Raw genomic sequence first — 23239 nt, 5'->3', positions numbered from 1 at the left:
AAAAGGTGATTATGGCTACATTTAATTTTCACATGTGCTAGTAGGCTTGGTTCATTTATCTAAATAGTCTCCTGTTTCTCCAAGTTAGAATTCCAGTATCTCTCAATTGTGAATACACCAGTATGTTTCAGGCAACATCAGGGCCGGTGCATCCACTAGGCAAACTAGGCAGCCGCCTAGGGTGCCAAGATTTGAGGGCGCCAAAAAGCGGTGCCCAGAATGTCTGGGATGCTCACCCGGCGTCAGCTAAATGTGTAAACCTCTTCCCACCGCTGTGCGAGGGGGCGCTGCGGCTTTGAGCAGCTCCGGCCGGCCGGGAAGTGATGTCATTCCTCCTCCGGCCTCCAGGGGAGCTGCGCTGCTCCCTGCTGCTCTGGCTCTTTCCCAGGGCCCCGCCCCGGCTCAGCCCCACCCTGCCCCCAGTCCCCTGAGCTCTGCAGTAGGGCCGGGGCTGCCCTCACTGGCGGCAGGAAGTACAGAGACCTGGCCCCAGCCACGCCGCCAGTGAGTGCTGGGGGGTGGTTCCACCCTGCCCCCCAAGCCAGCCCCGACCCCTCGGAGGCCTACCCACCCACGGAAGCCGGGCTCCCCTCCACCCCCCGCTGCCGCCTCCCCCATGGAGGCCTGGGACACCCCCCCATCCCACGGGGTTGGGGGAGGGCTGCGTAGGGCCCCAGAATATCTAGGGATGGCCCTGGTACCCACCACCCTGCCTGCAGCCAGCCCCGCACCCCCACCTCCATCCAACCCCTGCAGCACCCCCCTCCCCAAAGCCAGCCAGCCCCATACCTCCCGTTTCCAGCCAACCCCGCACCTCATCTCCAACCAGCTCCGCATCCCCTGCCCTGCCCGAAGCCAGCCAGCCCTACACCCCCCCATCTCCAGCCAACCCCTGCCGCACTCCCCTGCCCCAAGCCAGCCAGCCCCACACCGTCAGGTTATTCATTTATTTTCATTAAATATATAGTCTAAATAATGAAATTAATAAAATTTCAAGCTGAATATGTATTAATTATAATGAACAATGCCATATTATGCAGTATTCATTTTTGAAAGTTTATAATAAACAATGCTCCGCAGGGAGGGGTGGGGGTGGGAGGTGCAAGGTGGAAGTTTCACGTAGGGCGCAAAATATCCTTGCACCGGCCCTGGGCAACATGGATGCTGTGGCCATATGTTCTCTCTCTATTTGCAGAGCCACCTCTTGTTTCTGTGGCGGTACAGCATAATAGAGCCTCTACAGACATTTGCATATGTTGCTAAAAAGGACACCACAGTATATGCCATTTGGCACAGCTAGAAATCTAGACTCAGGAGAACTTGAATATTGCACATCAGGATACAGGTGTATTGTTGTGCTACTGACACCTTTTAAAAAATAATTACATATGATAGTATTTACAGATGCACCAAAATGTTATATTCTGAAAAAAAATTCTAAGCTTTAATTGCACCTGGATGTCTGTAGCTTTCAAAATTACCACTTTTAGGTTTTCTTTCCATAAAATACAAAAATATCCAGAACTCCATTTAGGTGTTTTTTCCTCAGCTCCCTTTTATTTATTTTTAAATATATGTTAAATGACTGTACCGTGATCATGCTCTTAAGCCTCACGCACCTGAGTTTAGCTCTTTCACCAGAGAAGACATGGTATTGGTAATTGAATCTGCTGCCACTAGTAAGTCATTTCTTAAATTTCGCCTTGTGCCTGAGGCAGGAAAAAGAAAAAAAGAAAAAAAACAAAGATAAAGAACAGTGGGAGCCAGCATGGAAATATCGGTGGGGATTCTGCCCGCCCCCAACTCCTGCACACCTGGGGATGGAGGTGAGAGGGGGACTCAGAGGGGATACAGCAGCTGCTGAGCAGGTAGGAACCACCAGGACCCCAATTCCCTTCCTGGAGCTGGCTGCGTCCCAGCCAAGACTGAGTAGCTCCCTTTGCTCCCTTCTCCTACTCCCCACGCACAGCAAACTTCTGCCTACCCTGAAAGCCACTACTCCCTCCATCAACAGCCCTGTGTTGCTGTGACCATCTTTCCAATACAGGAGGGTCTAGATGTTGTTTCCTGCAGAACTCCTCAGTACTGCCTTAAGCATCAATCAGGGAAGGTTATTAGAGAGCAAAGTGCAATACTTCAGCCTCAGGGCTGACATGGCTGGTATAGTGTGCTCCCAGCCTATGCTATCACAGAGTCCCAAACTCATATCCTGGTGTAGCTGAACAAACTATATATAAATAGACCCAATCCTTAAAATCCTAGCTAACTTCAGAGGGGATGATGCATAGAAACTAGCAGGATTTGGCATCTGGAATGTCTTTTAAACTGACAGCCCTTAAAATTGTTGATCTCAAGTCATAAATTCTCCTGAAGAAAATGACTGCAGGAAAGTAACTCAAAGCCTCTCTCTCTCTCTCTCTCTCTCTCTCTCACACACACACACACACACACACACACACACACACACACACACACACACACACACACACATTTCTGAGAAGAGTTGTAATGCCTTCTCAGCTTCACATCTATGCAGACTTTTACATCTATTCTCTAAGAGGAGAAAATATAGGAGAGCTAGTGCTCTACTCCATGGAGTGCCTTCTCTATCGGCAACTTAAAAGAACTCTGACAGTACAATGGTTTGCTTAAAAACTGCCCAGATTTGCCATATACAACTAGAATAAGATAAATACTGAGCATAAATTCTGTATATACCAAAGGTTGTTGTTTTTAAGTGTGATCACTATACATATGAGAATATACTTTTACATTGCCATGTCACTTTAGCAGAACACATTGCTGTAACTAAAAGCAGTTGCCTGAGGCAGCTCATGTATTTTATTGTAGCTACTAAATTCTCTCTCTTTGTCCAAGTTCTGAAAGAAACCACTCTTTAAGAGAGTGGTCTATGTCTGTATGTCTTTCTCATTTTTTTTTAGGCTGAAAGTGGAAAATTTCACACTGTGTGTTCATTTCTCACAGAATACACGTTGAGCAACCTGGTGCCATGGGACAAGGAACAATCCTCTAGCTGGACAGGGTTTAACATGAGAATTAACTAGTTCTTTAAAGGGAAAACCTTGATTGCACTTAGGGCTCAATCTTGTCATCAAATTCATAGATGCAATTCCCACAGAAACGAATGGAAGTTGCAAGGGTGGGCAGAATTGAGCCCAGGAGGGCAAATTATGTTCTCAGTTACAGCAGGGTATATCCTGGGGGACTCCACTGACATTCCAATTTGCAATGGTGTAATTGAGAGCAAAATTTGGCCCTTTGTGTTCAAGGAAAAGAAATAAGGAAATTGCAGGGATGCAAGCATTTGGGAAAGAGAGTAATTCCCTGGGCGGAGGGATATTTCCATGTTCAGGTCACACAAACTATTTACTTTCTTTTATATTTAGCCTATTATTTAATCTGTGATTTTAGAACTTCAAAGCAAACAATCAGTGAGCAAAGGATGGACCTGCCATCCTTTTGCAATGTGACGAACAGCACAGAAGGAGAATGAAAAGTGCACCGCAGCTGATGGCAGTGCTCTGGTAAACATCATTAGACACAATGGAAAAGTCCGTCAGTTCTTAGGAGAAGCAGCACAATACTCCCTCCCTCTCACATCACTCTCCCATCCCCCCAAAGCCCAGCTTGTTGAACCAACTTGCAATGGTCAATAACAAGTCTTTATTTTATGGCAAACAGATTGAGTTGCAATGGATAGAGCACTGGAATAGGACTCAGGGGATCTGGGTTCTGTTCCTGGCTCGGTCACTGAACAGCTGGATAACCTTGTGCAAGTCACTTCTCCTCCCTGTGCCTTAGTTCCCCACCTGACACTTGCATATGCTCTCTGAGTAACTAATAATAACTTAACAATGCAACTTACTTTGCGCAAAAGCTTCTTGCACGTCTCCTCCCACGCCCGTCAGAGAGTCCTGAGGTGTATGGGTTGGGGTGGAGCAGGCAGACGCAGACCTGATTGGCATAGGAATAGGTCGGCTGATAGTGTGACTGGGTGAAGATCGAGGGGAGCCTGCTCCTTGAGTCTGGAAAATAAGAACAAGTGGTTAAATAGGTCTTTACAAGAGAAAACACTCAGCAATTGTCATCTTCATTCCATTCCTTAGCTTGGCTGAGTGAAACCTCAGCTGGTATCATGCAGTTATGCAGAAAAATAGGGTAATATTAAGTCAGTTGATGGAAATCTATTGCACCCAACTTCTTGTTAGGAAACAGCTATGGCAACCCATGGTAAAGATGTAGTATGTAGGAAAGATAGATTAGAAGGTGATCCTGAAACATGGCAGGCTGGGTTGGATATAAAGATTTAAAGAAGATATTTCTTGTCTTTACATCTAAGGTCTGGGACTTTTTTCCGTGAAAGAATTAAGAGTGTTGGCAATATTCAGACATTCTTAGGAAGATAACTCTTGCAGTCTATAGGAAGTGGAGGGATGCTGGCACTAAGACAACTTTCAGTCTGGGTAAGGAGTTGAAGCTACTCCTGGGGGTGTAATATTTCCATGTTATCTAATCAAGTTTGTGCTCTTACACCTCAACCACTGTTACAAGAAGGCATCCATGCAATCAAGTTTTGGAATGTAAATTAAACCTATTAGTGAAATAAAATCTTACCCTCCCAACAAATAGTACAGATTTGTGCTTTTCTTCTTGGTTTGTGAGCTATTTAGCCACCACTAAATCATTCACTATCAAATTGTTCACTCCACAGGATATACTCAGCCTCTCCCAAAGTACTGTTCAGATAGGCAATTTAAATTCCTGTTATGGGTCCAGTGGATGGAAGTTAAAATGTTTTAACACCAGTCATATAAAATGTCATGCTGTTAGCACCTGAGAGTTAGTATCATTTAACTGAAATTCAAGCATACGTTGAAGAACAATAATTTTAAAAAGTGGAGCTGTGTGAGTGATACCAGGAGACACACCGTGAATTAATGCACCTTTCCTTTACTGCCTGACAGTTCCTGGGAATATATGTCAACATAAGAAAAGCAACCAAACAAACCACACACTATTTAGCATGATTAGGAATTGGGGTTCAGCAGAGGCCTCTGACTAAGATAACATGAGTGCCACTAAACAGGCACCAGTGCTCATGTGTGTTAGTTTTCAGTGAAAAATTACATTATCTCTAGTGAGATTTCCCCACCCTCAATTTATTTGGGCCAGCAGTAACAATCAATTAAAAAAAATTCAGTTGGATTCCTTAGCCCCTTCAGTGCCACATGCCTTCAATGTTCTGGTGACTGTTTCCTCAGAGATGAAGATCAGATATTGCTAACTGCATGCCAAAAAAGGCAGCAACAACCATTTATAAAATTGATCTACTTTTCTTTTTCTAGATTTGTAAGCCAACTTTTGTTTTATAGATTTTGGCCCTAACCATGCCTACCTCGCACCTACTGAAATAGGTCTGATCAGAAGAGAAGCAGCATTGTTATTGCCGGTTAACCTCCAACAAATTGATCAGGATACTTTTTTTTAAAGGGACACTGCCACTGCTGAAAAATAATGCTATGGAAGTTGACACTACAATAAGCTTGGCAGAAGAAGTTACCTGAGAGATTTGAAGCAGGACTTTCAAGGGAAAGTTACCTTTATGTGAGACACTCGTTTCTGATAAGAGATGGCAAGTATAATTTTAATATTTTCTTTCAGAGTGAAAACTTTTAGGACACTTAAATAATAGCGAGGGGAAATTTGAACACATAGAGACCAATGCTCTCCTGCTTTCTGGCTCCTTCTATCTCATTCTTGTAGTGCAAAGGGATGCAAAAATAGCTGGATCTGGCCAGCTGAGAATTCTGCCAGACCAGGGCAGTTTTCAGCTGGTGCAGACTTGGCATAACCAGTCTCCTGGGGACTGTTACCAGCTGGCAGAATTTAGAGTAGCCTGGTGGTTCTCTAAACTCCACTGGGGCCATGCCCAGAGCAGATCGGACAAAACACCAAGAGCAGCAAACTGCCTCCCTGTTGCCTCCACTCCACCCATGCACTCTGAATTGGACACTGCAAAGTAGTATTTGTGGGCCTGCACTTATGCAGAACACCCCGTGCTCCAAATGAGGGGATATAGAGGATATATAGCAAGCCCACTGCCACTCAGTTCCTTCTCAGCACGAAGCCAGAGACTCCACAGCAGAGGGGAAGGAGGGCAAGAGGTGAAGCACCCATAAGGACAAAAGCATCATGAATAACTCAAGTTACTGTAAGGTAAGTAACCCCTCCTCCTTCTTTGAGCACATGTCCCTGTGGGTGCTCTACTATAGGAGACTCCCAAGCAGTAATTCACAGAGGAAGTGGGTACTGGGGAGGTAAATCAAGACACCGTTTGCAGAACTGCATCACCAGAGGAAGTGTCATCTCTGGAAGCAGGTAAAATGGCATAATGCTTGGCAAAGGTATGACTCGAAGACCAAGTCACAGTCCTGCAGATTTCTGCTATAGGAATGTCTTTTAGTAGAGCCAGAGATGTGGATTGAGCTCTAGTGGAATGTGCTGTCACTGTGTATCCCAGTTCTTCCATAACAGTTCAAAATACAACCTGAATCTCACTTAGACACATGCCGCATAGAAACAGATTGGCCCTTCATTCTTTCTGAAAATGATACTCCCAGAACACAGAGGATGTAACCTCCCCTGGAGCAAATCAGGTGATATTTGGAATTATTCGGGGTGGCAAAGAGATCTACTTGTGGTAGAGCCCAGGTCTAACAGATGCTGTGAAAGACAGAGTCTTTGAGCTACCATTCATGGTCTTGCCAGAAGCATCTGCTCAGGGAGTCTGCAATTGTATTCTGAAGGCCTGGCAGATTGACCGCTGATACGTCTATTCAATGGGAAACGCACCAGTTCCAGAGTCTTAGTGACTCTGCACATACGGGTGGTACTGGTGGCTGCCTGTAATTTCCTTTTGGCATCCTATAAAATTGGTCATCAAACTGACTCCAAGGATGCCATTGGGAGGGATAGTGAATGGGTCCCTACTAGTCATAGTCCCTGGGACTGGCAGATTCTCTAAAATCCTCCTCAGTAGAGGGAGTCCTGGGAGCTGGATGGTACGGTACTGGGATGGATTCCTGTACCGAGATCTCAGAGTCTGATAATTTGTTTCCTGAGCTAAGTGCCTGAAGCATCATGACCAGCTAAGTGCCTGAGGTATCATGACCAGTGAGGGGGTCAGGTTTCAGGTGCAGGTGCCTTGGGAGTACCACTGAGGGGGCTCTGACAGATCTATACTACAATGGAGATTCAGGCTCCTCTGAAACGATGAGAGCTTCAGATGACAGAAACCTGGAAGGAGCCGGAGGGCTGTGATAGCCTATAGTCAAGGCTTGAGTCGCTACCGGAGGTGAAATTGTGGACCAGTGAGATGGAGACTGCTGCAGGACTGAAGCAAGGTCCTGTCTTACTTCAGAGCTTGAGTAAGCAGTCAGTACCGAGGGATGCACAGTGGCCCTACGTGTATCATGGTGCCATGAAGGATCAGGCCATGCCGCTGCATTAGATTGTCCGATAGAGTGCTTATCCAGATGAGGCTTCTCACATGGTATCGACACTTTGGTGCCAGACTAAGCTGGAGCCCCTACAGTACTCTTTAAGGGATGGGAGGTCTCCCGAGTGTGGATCTTTATGGGATGGTCTACCCCTTTTCTTCATTTCTCTGGTGGGGTAGGTGTGCTTCTTCCTTTTTGAGGTCTTCATGTCCATGGTCACAAATGAAGCTGGATGGGTGACTGAAGTGGCCTGTGATGTTGAGGCCAATGAATAGGGGACTCCATTGGTGCTAGGGAACATTCCATTAAGAGGAGTTTTAGTTTAGCCTCCCTTTCTCTTTTGGACCTGCCTTTAAATCCCAGACAGACCTTGCACTTTGAGTCCCCCAAACTCGAATATCCATCGCTGTGGGGAAAAGGCCTGTGGCAAGTCTGGCAGAGTCTAAACACTGGGGTCTTAGGCATAACAAATTGTGCTCCAGCACAAACAAAGGTACAGAAGTAGAAGGTGGAAAACTCTCCTCCGGGAGCTCAAAAATAAAATAAAATAAATAACTAAGAAACAAAAATAATGAATAAAGACTTTCACAAGGTGAAAGAAAGGCGGGAAGCTGAAACAGCTAACAGCAAAGGCTCTGTCTTGAGTCACAGGTGGTCAAGAAAGAAGTGAGGGGTGGCAGGCTAGTGCCTGCCTATATCCCCTTGCGTAGAGCATGGGGTGTTGTTCTGCTCAGGAGCGCTACTTTTCAATCTCTGATCAAGAGTGCATGCACATCCTATAGTGGAGCACTCATAGGGACATATACTCAAAGAAGAACTATACACTAGTGCTCAACATTTTTAAGTACATACTATAATCGCTATACTGATCTGGTATGCATGGTAAATAATGCACTGTTAACGGTAACTTTTATTTTCTGGAACAAGACCTTTGCAAGGCATGAGAAACTTTAGGTATTTGGGGTTCCCGTCTACTATGTAGATAAGATTTTTTTTCTTTTAACTATTTGGGTAATATTGGACAAAATCAACCCACAGAAAGTTAAACCCACAGAGACTGTATGATTTAAAAGATTGCAGCTATTTTTTATATTCTACGTTGCTAGATCAAATTCAGCCCAGATCCGTGGCAACTGAATGTTGTTACCATTGGATGTCTGTCTAGTGGCATATGTGAAATGCGGTTAGTGGTCTTAGTCTAGTTCGCAAGAGACAGATGGTAAATGTCTGAAAAACTATGCTTACAACTGATGCTAAGTGACTGACTTGCTTGTAGTCTCAGCGTAAAGGCCAAGGACTGAACTTCTTTTAATCCCTAGTTAGACCCACAAGTTCAGGATTGAGGCATGTTGACAGGGGAGTTTGTGGAAAGCTGCCACTATCACTGAGGTGACAGAAGGCTTCAGCCTTCATTTGTTAACTGATTGCAGCTGTCAGCATCCAAGTGCCTTTTATGAGACCTTCATGTACCCGATTTAGCTCATCATACTTAGATCAAAGTGGTAAGGATTTTAATTATCCCTTGTTAGACTGGAAAATGGTTTATGTTACCTAGTGTTATGCATAACTCAGTATAATACATTTGAAGTGAACACTGTTCTTATTGAATCTGTAGTCCATTGCTCCCTCTGCTGGAGCTGAAACTAGCTCACATAGCAGGAAAGTCTGCCCAGGAAAATAATACTGTTACATTATAACATGACAACTAGGAAAACAATACATATGTGATCACTTCATTACCCTTCTGGGAGGAAGCGTCATTGTGGCAATATAGAAATGGAAAGTACATAAGCCCTAGAAACTTATCTAGACCATTAATTCCAATTGAGTTACTCCAGGGATGAGTTTAGCCCTACATCTGTAAATAGCCTATGAAAGAGATCAATGGGGAACATTTTATGGAAATGATGAGAACTAGTGTAAATAAATAAAGAATTAGCATAATCACCTGCCATTCTAATAGTTCATTTAGTGTTAAAAGGACCTAAATATTACACTGTAGAAAGCAAAAACATATTGTAATATCCTCAACACAGATTTTATTAAACACAATAAAAAGACTATTTTTGTACGATGCTTTTTAAAAAAAACCCTGTTCACTTCTAGGGTATCTAATTTTCAGAGAAAAGCCATTAACATTATTAGGCAAAATTAAAAAGCAATAGACCTACTCAGAGGGGTCCCCTCTGGATTACAATCAGGACTGTCTTGCTGCAACAGATTCATTCTCTGTCCCAAAATGTAGCAAAACTGTTAGTCTAACAAGGCTGAGCACCAGCAACAAACAATCTGGTGCATGGCGAACCCTCCTACCATAGCCAGTGTGCATCAGACTGTTTACTGCACTGAGCACTGACCTCTTTTGTTGAAATTGAGGGGCTCAACGTTATTGTGTTACAATGAAATATTCCTCATTACACTCCCCTTTTAAATGAGATTGCTGTCTGGGCAGATCAGGGATATTTTTTAATCTAAGCCTCCACACTGTTCATTTTAATTCTAGAAAAGGCTACAAAACAATTTAATTTTCCAAAAGTCAATACTATTAATATAGACTCTCGCACTGCTTTGACAGTGAAGTTATTGTTCTGAAGGGGCACTCGGCTGCTGCTGCCAGTGCCATCTTTTGAAGATGTAAAACCAAGATCCAGACTGCTTGCGGACAGGAAAAGTCCCTTGGCACTTTCTGAATGACTAGGGATTCCAAATCCATTATCCAGGGTTAATTACAACTCAAATAATTATATTCTGCTTACTGAACTTACCTTGGTAGTTTCAAAGGGCTACGAATGGTGGTGGTGTTCTTCACTCCCTGTTCTAAGTTGTGGTGTACTATGGTTGCTTGCAGTTAAACAGTTGTTGCTTTTCACCCCTAAAGTGGCCTCATCTAGGCTATGTCTACACTACAAGTTAGAGGCGTGATTCCCAGCTAGCATGGGCAGTGGTGGCACAGGCTAGCTGTCCGAAGTATGTACTCATGGAGTTCAGGCAGGTTTGTACTTGGGGTGGCTAGCCCATGCTGCCATTACCACTGCCCCTATTACCACAGTTACGCTGCTATTTTTAGGGTGCTAGCTCAGTTGAGAGCTAGTGCATGTATGTCTATGTGAGCTGGGAATCACACCTCTAGCTCATAGCGTAGATGTAGCTTTACAGGAGTGAGAAAAATATTCTATCAAGCCATTGCTTACTTCCCAGGGGGGACTGTGAGGTTTAATTGTGTAAAGTGCTTTGAAAGGCTCAGATAAAACATGCTAAAGAAGTGCAACACATTATCATTACCCTCAGTCCAAGGCAAGAGCACACATTTCAAGCAGAAGGAATAATATAAACCATGGAATCGTAGCCCCATTGAAGAGTTAGTGAGACCTACAATAAGGTAAATAACTTACTCCCTGTTTCAGTTCTTCCTCCTAAAGAAAAATTGGATCATCAGAGTTAGATTAGCCAGGATTTAAGTGAAGAAGAGAAAAATAAATGCAAACTTGGGAACAAGATTAGAAGTCCTGGATTAACTAACATGGGCCTGGTGCACTTGCACAGACCCCTGATCGTTGGGGAAACCCTGAGGCTGACCACCCCCATAACTCAAGACAGAGCATGACCCTTGGGCCAAAACTCAGTTCTAGACAACCATAATACTGATACTTCAGCGCAAAGGGCATCCGTATTGGAGGCTGTACATTCCACACCAGTTCCTCTCCATCTCCCTGCCCATTCTCTTCCACAGAAGTTTGTGTTTTTCTTGAAGAAGGAAATATACGTCTAAAATGTCCCTGGCTGAAGGGAAAACTCCACCACTTTGAGGGGGTCTATTTCCCTGCTGGGAAGGCCCATTTTCAATAGTGTGCTAGCTCTGATGGGTCATGCAGGATTTAAAGGGCCAGAAGGATAATGCCCCTTTTGCAACTTGGGAAGGTAAAAAGGCATTTTTCAGCTTTCCTTTCTAGTCTTAGAAATACATTTGTATATTGCTGTCTGCATTTTTGAAATGGGATCCTTCAGGAAAGTGCTTTCTTTCTTAGTGTATTTTACATGGGATTTTTTTCCTTTTTAGTGAAAAGGACCAAGTACTGTTAAGAAGATCCTTCCAAAGTCCTATAGTCAGAGGGGCTGCGTTGTCAAATGGCTTCATTGGATAGAATGACTAATGAAAGGAACAAAGCTAAAGGAAGTAGAAAAACTAGCTCTGTACCATCAGCCAGGATAGGAGGCTATCCAGTGTTGGCGTAGCTATTTACCACTGGGGATTAATTATTTTGTTGCCTTCTATACATCCACCTTTTCGATATTCAATATGTTTTCAGCAGAGCAAACTATAAATAAACCAGAAACTGAGCATGTCATGAAAACCTTTGTTGTAATGATCTTTGTATGGCTGCTCCAGAACCTGATCGACCAGCATTGTTGGATCTCTTCTCACTAATTAGCAAGGTAGTACTGCACCACAGTGGGCTTTGTTTGCATATTCAAGTGAATTTCAATTATTTTGCAGTAATACTTAGTCTACTATACTGCTTTCAAGTGTTGTTCAATTCATTTAGTGGTAGGATGACAACAAAGATATGGTGTTAATACAGGAACAGTATCAATTGGGTACATTATTGATCCTGAAAACCTATGTTTTAGAGTGGCAAAAGCTAAGAGAGAAAATTGATGGGAAACAAAGCTTTTGTAGGAGGAAATATTCAAGTTCTGTAGTATTTTATTAATATGATGAATCTCGCTTTCCTATGTGACACTCCTTGACTGGCCCCTGTCCATTTCCTTTGACTTTCAAGTGGAGCACCTTACCTTCAGTAGTTTCATGAGGCCTTCTAACTGTACCATCAGCTCTCTCCGACTTTCCTGGAGAGCAGACATCCTCTGTTCGAGCTCATCCTTCCGCTGTCTGAAAAATAAGTTAGGATCAGAGCTAATACTTCATAGAGTCAGCTTTACAATTTCTGAACTGCATCATTTTTTCAGGTCAACTGCGGAGAGTATATTAGGCTATTGGAAAGTGAACACATTCTCTGAATTCAATATAATGCCCAGAAATCAGGGGAGATTGAGAAACTAGGAAGTTCCTTCAAGTTAAGAGCATACAAAGGGCTCAGTATGTTGGCTGGGGTAAAATAAGTACTGACACTCTCTCCCCAAACACCAAATGAGGAAGAATTTTTCAGATTCACACAAGTTAGCTTGCATTTGGGAGAATGTTAGGAGATGACTTCAGGACATGAGAGTCTGGCAGGATTATTGACACTGGACAAGTAGAGATGGGAAAGCCCAAGAGAATTCAGAAATTCAGCCAGAACAGCAGAGAGATGTGGCTTTTCAGAGGCTGGAGTCCAAGCTATTACATGTTTTCAGTTTTAATTCTTTTGAAAATAGCTTTTGATGCTGCAAGCCACATTCTATGCTCATTTATGACCGTGTAAATCCTGAGTAACTCCATGCATGTTGATGAGGTTACTCCAGCCTTAAGCCCATGTAACATGGAGCAGATTTTGATTCTGTACAAGTACAACCTATGGTAATCTAAGCAGGAGAATGTGGTGTAATTCTGCCTTCAACTATACAAGTCCAACTCTCACTGATGGCTGTGGAAGTTACACCCATATAACAGAGGGTTGAATCAGGCCTATGGTATATACATAATCAGATTTTAGGGAGGTCTCTGTCATATTTAACATGTAGCTGCTGCCCCCTGCAAGTTACAATATTATTTTAAAAAGTCATATTTTAGATTAGGTGATATTTTATACACTCTTTCTACTATATTTTTATATCATATCTATATATAAAAAACATAATGAAAGATGGTATTTAATGCATGTAAATTGGTGTTTTTGTCCTACTTCTCCAAAATTGAGGAAGGTAGAAGTCAGCAATGTTAAATATATTTCCTGGATATTAAAAGCCAGACTGTGAGCCCTTTAACCACAATGAAGAAGTTACTCACACAAACAGCACCATTGACTTCTATGGGCATGAGTTATTGCTCACCAATACGAGTAGATTTGGCCCTAACATACCAAGGCTTTGTTTATTCTTCTAGAAGATTCATATATTTTCTACTTGAAATTTCCTGTGCTTGGATTTTCCCCTGAGTATCTAATGGTTGGGAAAGCTGTGAATTGCGGAAAGGAAAGTGGGTTTAAGAGATTACAAACAAAAAGAAGAGAAGTTATCCACCTAATTCAAACTGGCATATCCTAGAAAAGGTCTCAGTGTCTACTCATGTTGTTTTTTAGATTCATTGCACAGGGAGAGAAGCATTATGTTTTGTATGCTATCACTTGACATACCCTTTTCATGCGCATTTCATCAACTGCACTCTGGAGCTGTGCTTAGAAATGAAGTTAATTCTATATCCTGTCATGAGAAGGTGGATTATATGCAAGTCCCATATTGAGGCATCTGAATAAATGAAACAGTACCAACCCTAATTGGGCATGTGTTGTGGGTGTAGGGAAAAGAGAACTTCCATTCTTAGTGAACTGATCTATATTTTCTGCTATCTGTGCTATTTTGTAGATTGTAAGGGCTACATTTTCATAATTCATTGCTTCAGGAACACCTGCATTGCAGTTAACTGTGTTTGTATGCATATTTTATGGGCACACCTCAGGATATATGTCTACACTAAACTTTTTATACCTAGAGTTAGTTGATTGACAGTTATCTTAAGTTACATTTGTTTAGGCTAATGCAAATACTCCCCACATGGTACTGCCAGTTAATAAGCTGGGGAGTGTCCATGCTGGCATTTACAAAAGTGTTAAGTTCCTCAAGTAACTGGCAATCAATTAACTCCAGATAAAAGAAATCTAGTGCAGACATATCCTTAGTTTTGAAACTTTATCTTCACAATTTAATAATGGACAGAAATAAATGATCAAGGGTCAAATTCTGCTCTCATTTATACCAGAAGAAATTGGGAATTCCTCAAAACCAGAAAAGAATCTGACGCTAAATATTCTGGAGAATGGTTTCATTGAAAAATTGAGGGTCATGTAAAATTCAGCTGTGGGTAAACAGACAGGTGGCCAGAGATATGTCTTAAGTGTGGAGATCAAATGCAAAAAGTATAAACGTAAGGCAGAAAATCACTGCAAGGAACGTTAGATGTGTTCTACAAATCTGCAAAACTCCAACATTTCTTGATGTTATAAAACCCAAATTGTCCTAAACCATAATTGCTCCAAGTTCCAAAGTCAATGGGCTACATCCTTAGCTGGAGTAAATCACTGTGGCTCCACTGACTACCTTGCAGTTCTGCTGATTTATACTAGCTAAAGGTCTCACCCAATATCTTGTTTAATGTACTGGAATTTGGGATTTTGCCAAAATGGCACAAACAGTTAAAGGAAACCCTTTTTACTCTTAGCTGATGAGCATTAATCTGAACACATGCAAAGCAGTATTGACACACAGATTTAAAGTTATCTGATTACTCTGACACAATATATTAAAACAGGGAAGATATCTCATTTGACAGAACCCAGTATTGGTGCCATCCAGTGTCAGGAAATTTAAACTAGGCTATTATGTTTTAAATCTGTGCTGCAAAATTCAATAGAATTAAACTGCTAATGCTACATCAATCGCTGGATTTAAAAAAAATTAAAATGAACTTGATTTGTCAACTGATAGTAAATTAATATAATTTAAACATGTTTACAATAGATTTTAGGCGTGATGCATAGGAGCTACATGAATAGTATATTCTGATGACATTCAATTCTTATTTCTGAAGCTTGTGCTGAATGTCACTTGCCCAGCAGCAGAAGGTAATTCTCTAGGCTACTACACTAGGTATCTAGAGTCATTACAGAGGCAAATCAGTCATAAGAAGAAAGCATTTCTGTTTCCAACTAGATTATCTTAAGATCATATTGCAAATGTAATTATTAGCAAAACAAAGATTTATTTTTAGGGTAAAAGAGGCTAAAAAATTAAAATCATACAGCATCTGTAAACAAAGATTTTTCTGCACAGTTTCATCCTAAGATTTCCTTCAGATATCAGGTGGCTGTCAAATGGTACCAGCAACAGGTTATTGCATGAAGGAAAGCTGCAAGGAAATCCTCTCTTATCTTGTGGGCTCTAAAATCTACTCCATTGAAAAGGTAATATGAAAGTTTTAACTGGAGAGGAAGCACTTATACATACTCTATTCTCTGTATACAGGAACTAGTTTTAAATTATTCTCATCTGATGTTCAGTCTGGCTCTCACACTGTGCTCTTCAGGATTGGTACATTCACTTTGGACGGTGTTTATACCGAAGCTGACCACTGTGACAATCTGGTCAACTGTCCTTGTAGCTGAAACAGCCAAGAGTTTCTCGGTCATTGAAGCAAAAATGACCAATGGAACCTTGCAAAAGGGCCATTCCATTCCTAGCTCTCACCCTATAGGATGCTCCATGGCTCTAAGGGAGCCTGAGGATCTGGCCCAAAAAGGTGTTGTTGTTTTATTTTTTGGTAGAAGTATTTGCTCTGAAATAGCATCATTCCCCCCCCACATGATTACGATACGGTGTTATTTATACATATTGGGGCAAGACATGGGTTCCTGTTCCCAAAGAGCTTACAACCTAAATACTTGATCTGACATCACTTACACACATGCTTAATTTTAGGCACATGAGTAGTAAACGGGACTACTCATATGTGAAATTTTAAGTATATACTTCATTGTGTTCACAGTCAAGGCCTATACTGAATCTAAATTAAACAGAAACAAAAGTTACATTGTTCATTTAAAAAAAAAAAAGAGCAATGATGGAACAGGAATATTTTATGTATTTACCCTTATCTACACAAATCTGTTTCCAGGAATTCTTCATGGCATATACACCTACCTCAGGAGTCGGAGCTCTGCGAGGAGAGTGGGGTTCTGTTGTGCCTTCTCTGGTGTGGGCTGAGATGCCTGCTCATGTTCAAGCCGCAGCCTCTGGATCTCCTGTAAGATTTCTCTTGGGGGAGGATAGTAAGTAAAAGACTAAAGGTCAGTGCATTTCCATAGAACCAGCCTAGAACATCACTATTAGAATAAGGACTGTCTGTAGCTCTGAACCAATAAGGATACCATGATTAGGCTCCAAACACCAGAACATATCAGCTTTAGTGAAACAGTCATCACTGGAACAGATTTGCTGATGTTTGCTATAGTCATAGAAAAGGCGCATTTCTGCAAGACCTTCATAAAACAGACCATAAAATTAGAGCCTGAATTTCAGATGCTCTCTGTAGAAAGCAGGGACATAGATCCTGTTTGGCTCAATTAACGAATTCCTCACCCTCATTCTCTCATGTGAATATTCTATATTCCTCATGAAATCAATAGAAACTAGAATAATATCTGTCCTGTCTTCTACATCAATCAGGCACACACTGTTTGCACTTTTAAAAATGCTTTTAATTTAACTATGGATCTGAGAGACAGCAGCTCTTCAGGGGAAAGTACATTTAATAGGGTTTACTAGAACGGAATCGATGTATAAGAGTGCTAACAGAGCTGCAGAGCTTTGCTGAAGAGGGGTGAAGCTTATTGATGCTAATGACAGACTCTTTCTTCATTACACTTTGGTGGGCATCAGATACAGTACTCAGAAAGCAGACTTGAGCTATGAAAGCTAAATTAACTCTAGAGCTGGTGGAATTACACTACAGTGACAGAAGGTATCGCAGAAGTCTGTGATAGAAAGGCATCTGTTTTTGGCCAGTCCTTATCTACCCAACAGTAAAAGCAGAGAACATAGAACAAAGCTCTGCATGACGACATAAGTTACTGTTCAGTGACTGTGGGTCTGACATACAGGGCCAGATCCTCAGCTGGTGTAAATCAATGTAGCTCCACTAAAATCAATGAAACTAGGCTGACTTACTCCAATTGGGTATCTGGCCCCTAATTCCAAAGACTTCCCATTGCCTGTCTCCCAATTTCAGCTATGTCTGTATGAAAAGCCTAATTTTCTGCTAGTTTTTTTTACAATCACCGCTTCCTTTATTTATCACACACAGATTGTGTTTTGGAGATTTTTATTTTCTTCTCTATAAATAGAAACAGGGCACCAAAGATTTTTTGGTTTTAGAATCAGAATGGGATTTTTATTTTTAACCCCACAGCATGTAACCATGTACTTTTCAAAACACAGGCGGATTCTGTAACGCCTTAAGAGTGGCTCACCACAATTTTGCCACAAGTATATTAGTACTGGCTATTTAGGCAACCAGTCTCCCATCCTGATAAATAGATAGATCTAGATCTAGAGAGAGCACATAGACAAAAACAAGCGAGAAGAAATGTTTAAAACAAACAGATGTACGTTGTGTGGTACTAAACAAAGGCAGGCATTTTCTGGAGACTCTTACCGGTTCTTGTTTTCAAGTTCTGCAATCAGCTGTCTTTGTTGCTTATTTGCGTCAATGGTGAAAGAGATATCTGAGGCACCTCTCTGCTGACCCTGCTGCTGCTGCTGCTGAGAGAGAGTTTGGCTGCATTATTAAAAATGTCCATGCACTCATCCGCACCTAAAAGTGTGATCAACGGGTTGTTCAATGAAATCTGCTTGCCGAGAGCATTATGTTAGATTTGTCAGCCCAGATCCTCAAAGGTATTATTTAGACACCCTGGAGCCTCAATGCCATTGAGGACCTGGGCCCTCTACACTACATAAATAAATAAATAAATAAATAAAATTAAACAAGTATCCATATTACAGCATGTTCCACCAATGGTGAAACAGCACAATAGTAACAACAGTGTAAGCACTAAGCTAGACAATGCTTGAATGTTTACCACCATGTCATTCCAACTTGCTCCACGGAGCTTTCCAGGAAACACTGATAAAAATGCCTGACCCTATCTGCAGCAGTGGCTTCGCACTGATGAAGTTGCACTGTTACTGGCAGTTGCTATAATACGGCTCCTAATTATTATGCTGTAGACAAGGCTATTGAGACTTGCAACATGAGAAAAAAGGAATTTCCACTCAAACAAAAACCAAGACAAAAATTTCATCCCACTTCACCTCCCAAATAAAGGAAAAAACATTTGCTTTCCACTTGTCCCAAGAACCTTTAATTCCTTGAAAGCACAGCAGATTTCTCCATGTTAAATCCTCATTCATCATCCACTTTTCATTCAGACTGCAGTTCAGTGCATGGTTCATGTGACTGAATCTCTGATACACCTTCTACTGACACTTTCAGAAGAGCTGTTCCATAGCTTTTAATGTACAACAGAACCATTTTCCAATTAGGGGATTTCAAACCAATCTCACTACAGATTTGTTGGAGTACTCCCTTTGTTGTGTTTGCCAGCAATAACCAAAAGTCACTGTGTTTATTAAAAATATTTTATACAGTGATGCAGTGCAGGGATTAATACAGCCATTGGAAGTATCCTAATTAAGAAAGACATCCAAGTACACCTCTACCTCAATATAATGCTGTCCTTGGGAGCCAAAAAATCTTACCGTGTTATAGGTGAAACCGCATTATATCGCACTTGCTTTGATCCACCGGAGTGCACAGCCCCACCCCCCCGGAGCACTGCTTTACCGCGTTATATCCGAATTTGTGTTATATTGGGTGGTGTTATAGCGAGGTAGCGGTGTAATTGTTTTGTCCTCCATGGTGTACAGATAAAGATTTAAAAATGGATCGTCTGAGTTAGTGCCCTCAGCTACTGCAAATGGGACTGTCTCTCACTTTAAGGATGATCTGAAGTGTAAACTTTGACACATGGGGCCTAATCTTGAGCATCTCTTCTACAGTGCTTGGCAGATTTAGCCCTCAAAAAGGAAATATATTCCTCTTCTGTCTAGACTCTGTTCCACATAACACCTAGGGAAAACACATTTCTGGTTTTAGTTACTTACTGAATTTTAAAACTTTAGTTTTAATTACCTGTATATTTCCCCACTAATATTCTATCCATCAAGGAAAACTGCAGCACATCCAAGAAGGAGACCTAACAAATGCACTGATATACTGTACAGCTGAGACAGAAATAACTGGGCCCTTTAGTCCTGCATGTCCAGCCTTAGCAATGTCTCTCAGAGGTTTTTTATCTTCCATTTGGCTGCTAAAGTGAGCTTCAGAATTTGTGGTTGCCACATTTGTTCTGAGAGCTCCTGTTCACAGAAGGCCTTTCTTTGCTTTCTCCTTTGTAGTGTATATTTAAAAGACATGGAAAATGTGGTATATTGGTGGGAGGGGGAAAGTTTAGCATATCCATCCAAAGCACATCTGTTTCTTGTGTGTGTAAATACTCTGGCTCCGTAGGGATTCATAGCACTAAGATGCCATGATGATAGCTGCTGTATAGAAAACTCAAACAGACAGATACAGATGACATTTCAGTCTTCAGGAAGGGTTTTCCATCCACACACATAATTAGCAGGGCATTTTGATTACCTAAAGAATTACCCTCCTTCAGCAATAAGATGAATCAGTTACAGATGAGAGGTTGCCTTAAATTTGAGTGGAGCTGCATTCTGAATCCAACAGTGACTGATTGTCAGGCAATGGATAGTGAGATGATCAGACTGTGTGCATTCCTTCCTGCTGCCCCCGCTCCTTCAATGTTGTGAAGTCTTATACGATAGATGGCTAAAAACCATGGGCCAAATTCATCTCCACAGCAGCTCAACTGCCTTCACCTGATTTGAATTTGACCCACAGTTTTAACATGAATAACCTTGCCTTATTTGGCTCTTTCAGCTGACCCCACAGTATATATCTCAAGAGTGAAAATGTGCTTCCTGACATTCTGTACAGAGCTACTTTTCATTTAACTTTCATTTATGCTTCTTTGTTCTATCAAATGCGCTGAGATGGGAAAAAAGTAACTGGGTTGACCTTAGTTATGCCATTTAAGATTTTATACACTTCAATTAGGTTCCTGCTTCAATGTCTTTTAATTCTGAATATAGTAAGTTTTTAGCCTGTCATCCCTTTCTATCCTGTGATTCACAGAGTAGTATAATCATTGCTCTGAAATGAAAATGAGAGCCAAGGCTAATGCAATGGGTCATTATAGTCATCCTGTCCAAGATCACTAATTAAAATACTCAGCACTTAAGGCTCTGGTGTTTGAGCTAAGGAATGAAATAGATTCACCATCTCAGTTTTTACCTTTAAAGTAAATCGCTAACCTATAACCAATGTTAATCTAGGCAATATTTTCCAATCCAGTTTGAATTCAGGGGTCCCAAATTGTCTTCCTGTTTTTGGATTTGGAGATGGTAGAATAAAGGAAAAGTTAGTTTCCTTAGTTTGAATTGTTTAAACATCACTAGGTTAATATATATACTCTACATGGTTAACGTAGCTGCAAGAAAGCATTCTTGTTCTTTATTACATAACAATATCCTCCAATAAAATAATCTGTGAACCATCAAGGTTGTCAGATATAAATTTTCTGATCGTGACAAGCCCTTGCACTTCAGAAACAAGAGCAAAAGGAAACTTTTACCGTCCCCCAATTAAAACCACTTACGGATGCAGTAGTCTCTGCTGCCAGTCTCGCTGCATACCTGGCGATCAGTCTGTGCTCTTCGTCTAGCCGGCCTGCACTGTCAAGCATGCTGCTCAGAGTTGGGGTATGGGGGAAAAGGAGAGAGGCATCAGTGTTTAGAAAGCACAGTACAGTCACTTTATCATAGTGTCCATAATTTCTCATTCCAGATTTTACAAGAAAAATACCCAGAACTAAGTTAAAACATGGGTTTGACTTCTAACAAATGCTGAATAAATGACAATGAAGGCTGCCCTTAATTAATAAACTACCCTGCTTTGCACACAGGTACTGTCAGGAGGTGAGAAGGCTCAGTTCACCCTGGGTTATGCTGGCTGCTGCATAACCCAGGTATCTCCTGGCAGAAAGTCTGGGTGAACTGAGCCATGGTGGCATAAAGGGCTCATCCGACTCCGTTGACGGGGAGGGCGGATATGCAGCTGGCCAGCATACAAGCTTCCTCCCTAAGGTGGAACCTCCAAAATTTCTCTACATTCCAAAGGGGTGAATCCCTCCTAGGGTCCAGTAACCCCTGTTGATGCAGGAAAGAGAAATCTGCAGAGCCCAGTCAAGTCCAGGGTCACTGATCAGTGTGTGATTTTTATATATTAACTTCATTGAATCATCTAGAAACATAGCAGGTTTCAGCCTCCTCTCTCAGTTTCTGATACTTGGAGGTAAATTTTCAGATCATCATGCGGGGACAAGCCATTGCCCCACAACTTCTATTGATTTTAAAATTAATAAAATCCTGCTACCTCTTACAACTATATTAGCCACTACATGTTCAAAAAGAGTTTACTTTGGTCCCTCATTCAGAATATTAACAAAGATTTGTTATTAGGAAAAAAGTATATACAAAAGTTACTGCTTATATGCTAGAATCACTTTAAAATATCTCAACTGTTTACATTTCTAGGAATATCAAAGGCAAATCAGATCATTCACCTTCTAGGCTAGTCACTTGACAAATGTTATTTTAAATGGAGGCCATGTTTTAGTCAAATGATTGCAAAATTAAAAAACTGAAAACCTGTGAATTTTCTAAATAGTTACAACTTTAAAAAGAGTCAAGCAGACCAAAACCACCTAAAAGGAAGAAAGATGAAAATAATGACTTGATCCTAAACAACATCTTCAGAAGCCAAGTTTCAGCTCACAGAGTATTGCTTTTAATTATATACAAGAGAAAAGAAATAGTAACTCATAATAAAAGGTGTTATATAAGAGTGTCCTACTTTGGGATGCATTAGAAATTGGAGAGATTCCTACAGCTATATCTCCCACAGTAACACAAGGAACCACAAGGTGCATCTTTTGGTTGGGGGTCTAATGCTTGAAGGATTCCACTGGAAGTTAGAAGCTAGGCTTGAAGGATGGTAGTGGATTGGATTCACTGGTTGGCAGCCTGGAGCCAGAAGCCATATTGAATTGTTCTGACTTGTTGAGGTAATAGTAAGAGAGAAAAGGAAACTTTGTCTTATCCTCAGAATACCAGTGAGACTAACAGAGTGAAGGCTAGAAATTCACCAAAGTGATGAAGAGTTAACCAGAGATGCGTGTTGGGTGAACTAAGCCTTGGTGGCTGACTATTCATTCCACTTCTGATAGTACTAGGAGTAGAAAAGAACTAGTGGTCACTTTAGTTTAGTAAAAATGATGTTTAATTTATTTCACTGTATATACAAGAGATTTATTTCTACTCTCACTTACACCACTGATTGCAATGTACTCTTGGTTTACACGCGTGTGAAGGAAGAACCAAGCTCAAAGTGATTTTCCCTTTTTGATTGTGCAATTGAATAAATTCCCAGTTTATAATCAGCTACGTTTCTTCTACATACCTAATCTACAGAACTACTATATTACACAAGCGAAAAACAATGATCCCCCACCCCAGGGGAATAACTCTCAGCCCCATGAAATTACACAAACCATGTAATAAGGATTAATTTAGTGACAACATAGTTCATTTTCAGTGTTTTTCAATAAGACATCACATTATAACAACTGTGACAAAAGTGGGTATTCCAGCATCAATTGTCATTTGTGTAGAGATTTACAACCATATTATAAACCCTGAAAAATCACAGATTATGATGTGGATTGACAGAGTAGCATAAATCTGGAGTGTAGCTAAAAGGATTAATTGAAATAACAATTTTACAAATGAATAAAGTCACTTCAACTTTCTGGTTCTTA

General features: G+C 41.3%; 1 protein-coding gene across 50 annotated transcripts in view; it reads right to left on the bottom strand.

Annotated features, from left to right (window-relative positions):
• DTNA (dystrobrevin alpha) overlaps positions 1-23239 on the bottom strand; it is a 280266-nt gene that overhangs the window by 15008 nt on the left and 242019 nt on the right. For 11 of the 50 annotated variants that reach the window (XR_010598847.1, XM_065585480.1, XM_065585481.1 and 8 more), the window contains 6 exons: positions 21020-21107; positions 17887-17990; positions 16374-16487; positions 12315-12411; positions 3887-4046; positions 1620-1709 (listed from right to left, as the gene is read on the bottom strand). Coding sequence is in view for 47 of the 50 variants with exons in the window: in XM_065585480.1 (XP_065441552.1) it covers positions 1620-1709; positions 3887-4046; positions 12315-12411; positions 16374-16487; positions 17887-17990; positions 21020-21107 (653 nt within the window). In the remaining 3 variants the exon portion in view is untranslated. Of the gene's footprint in view, positions 1-1619; positions 1710-3886; positions 4047-10912; positions 10934-12314; positions 12412-16373; positions 16488-17886; positions 17997-21019; positions 21108-23239 lie in introns of all 50 variants that reach the window. The other 39 variants (XM_065585478.1, XM_065585479.1, XM_065585466.1 and 36 more) reach the window with 6 other exon arrangements.

The sequence above is a fragment of the Chrysemys picta genome, chromosome 2, assembly GCF_011386835.1.
Source record: "Chrysemys picta bellii isolate R12L10 chromosome 2, ASM1138683v2, whole genome shotgun sequence".
Lineage (NCBI taxonomy): Eukaryota > Metazoa > Chordata > Testudines > Emydidae > Chrysemys > Chrysemys picta.
The sequence above is the reverse complement of the archived record's forward strand: the minus strand, read 5'-3'. Positions and strand labels throughout refer to the sequence as shown.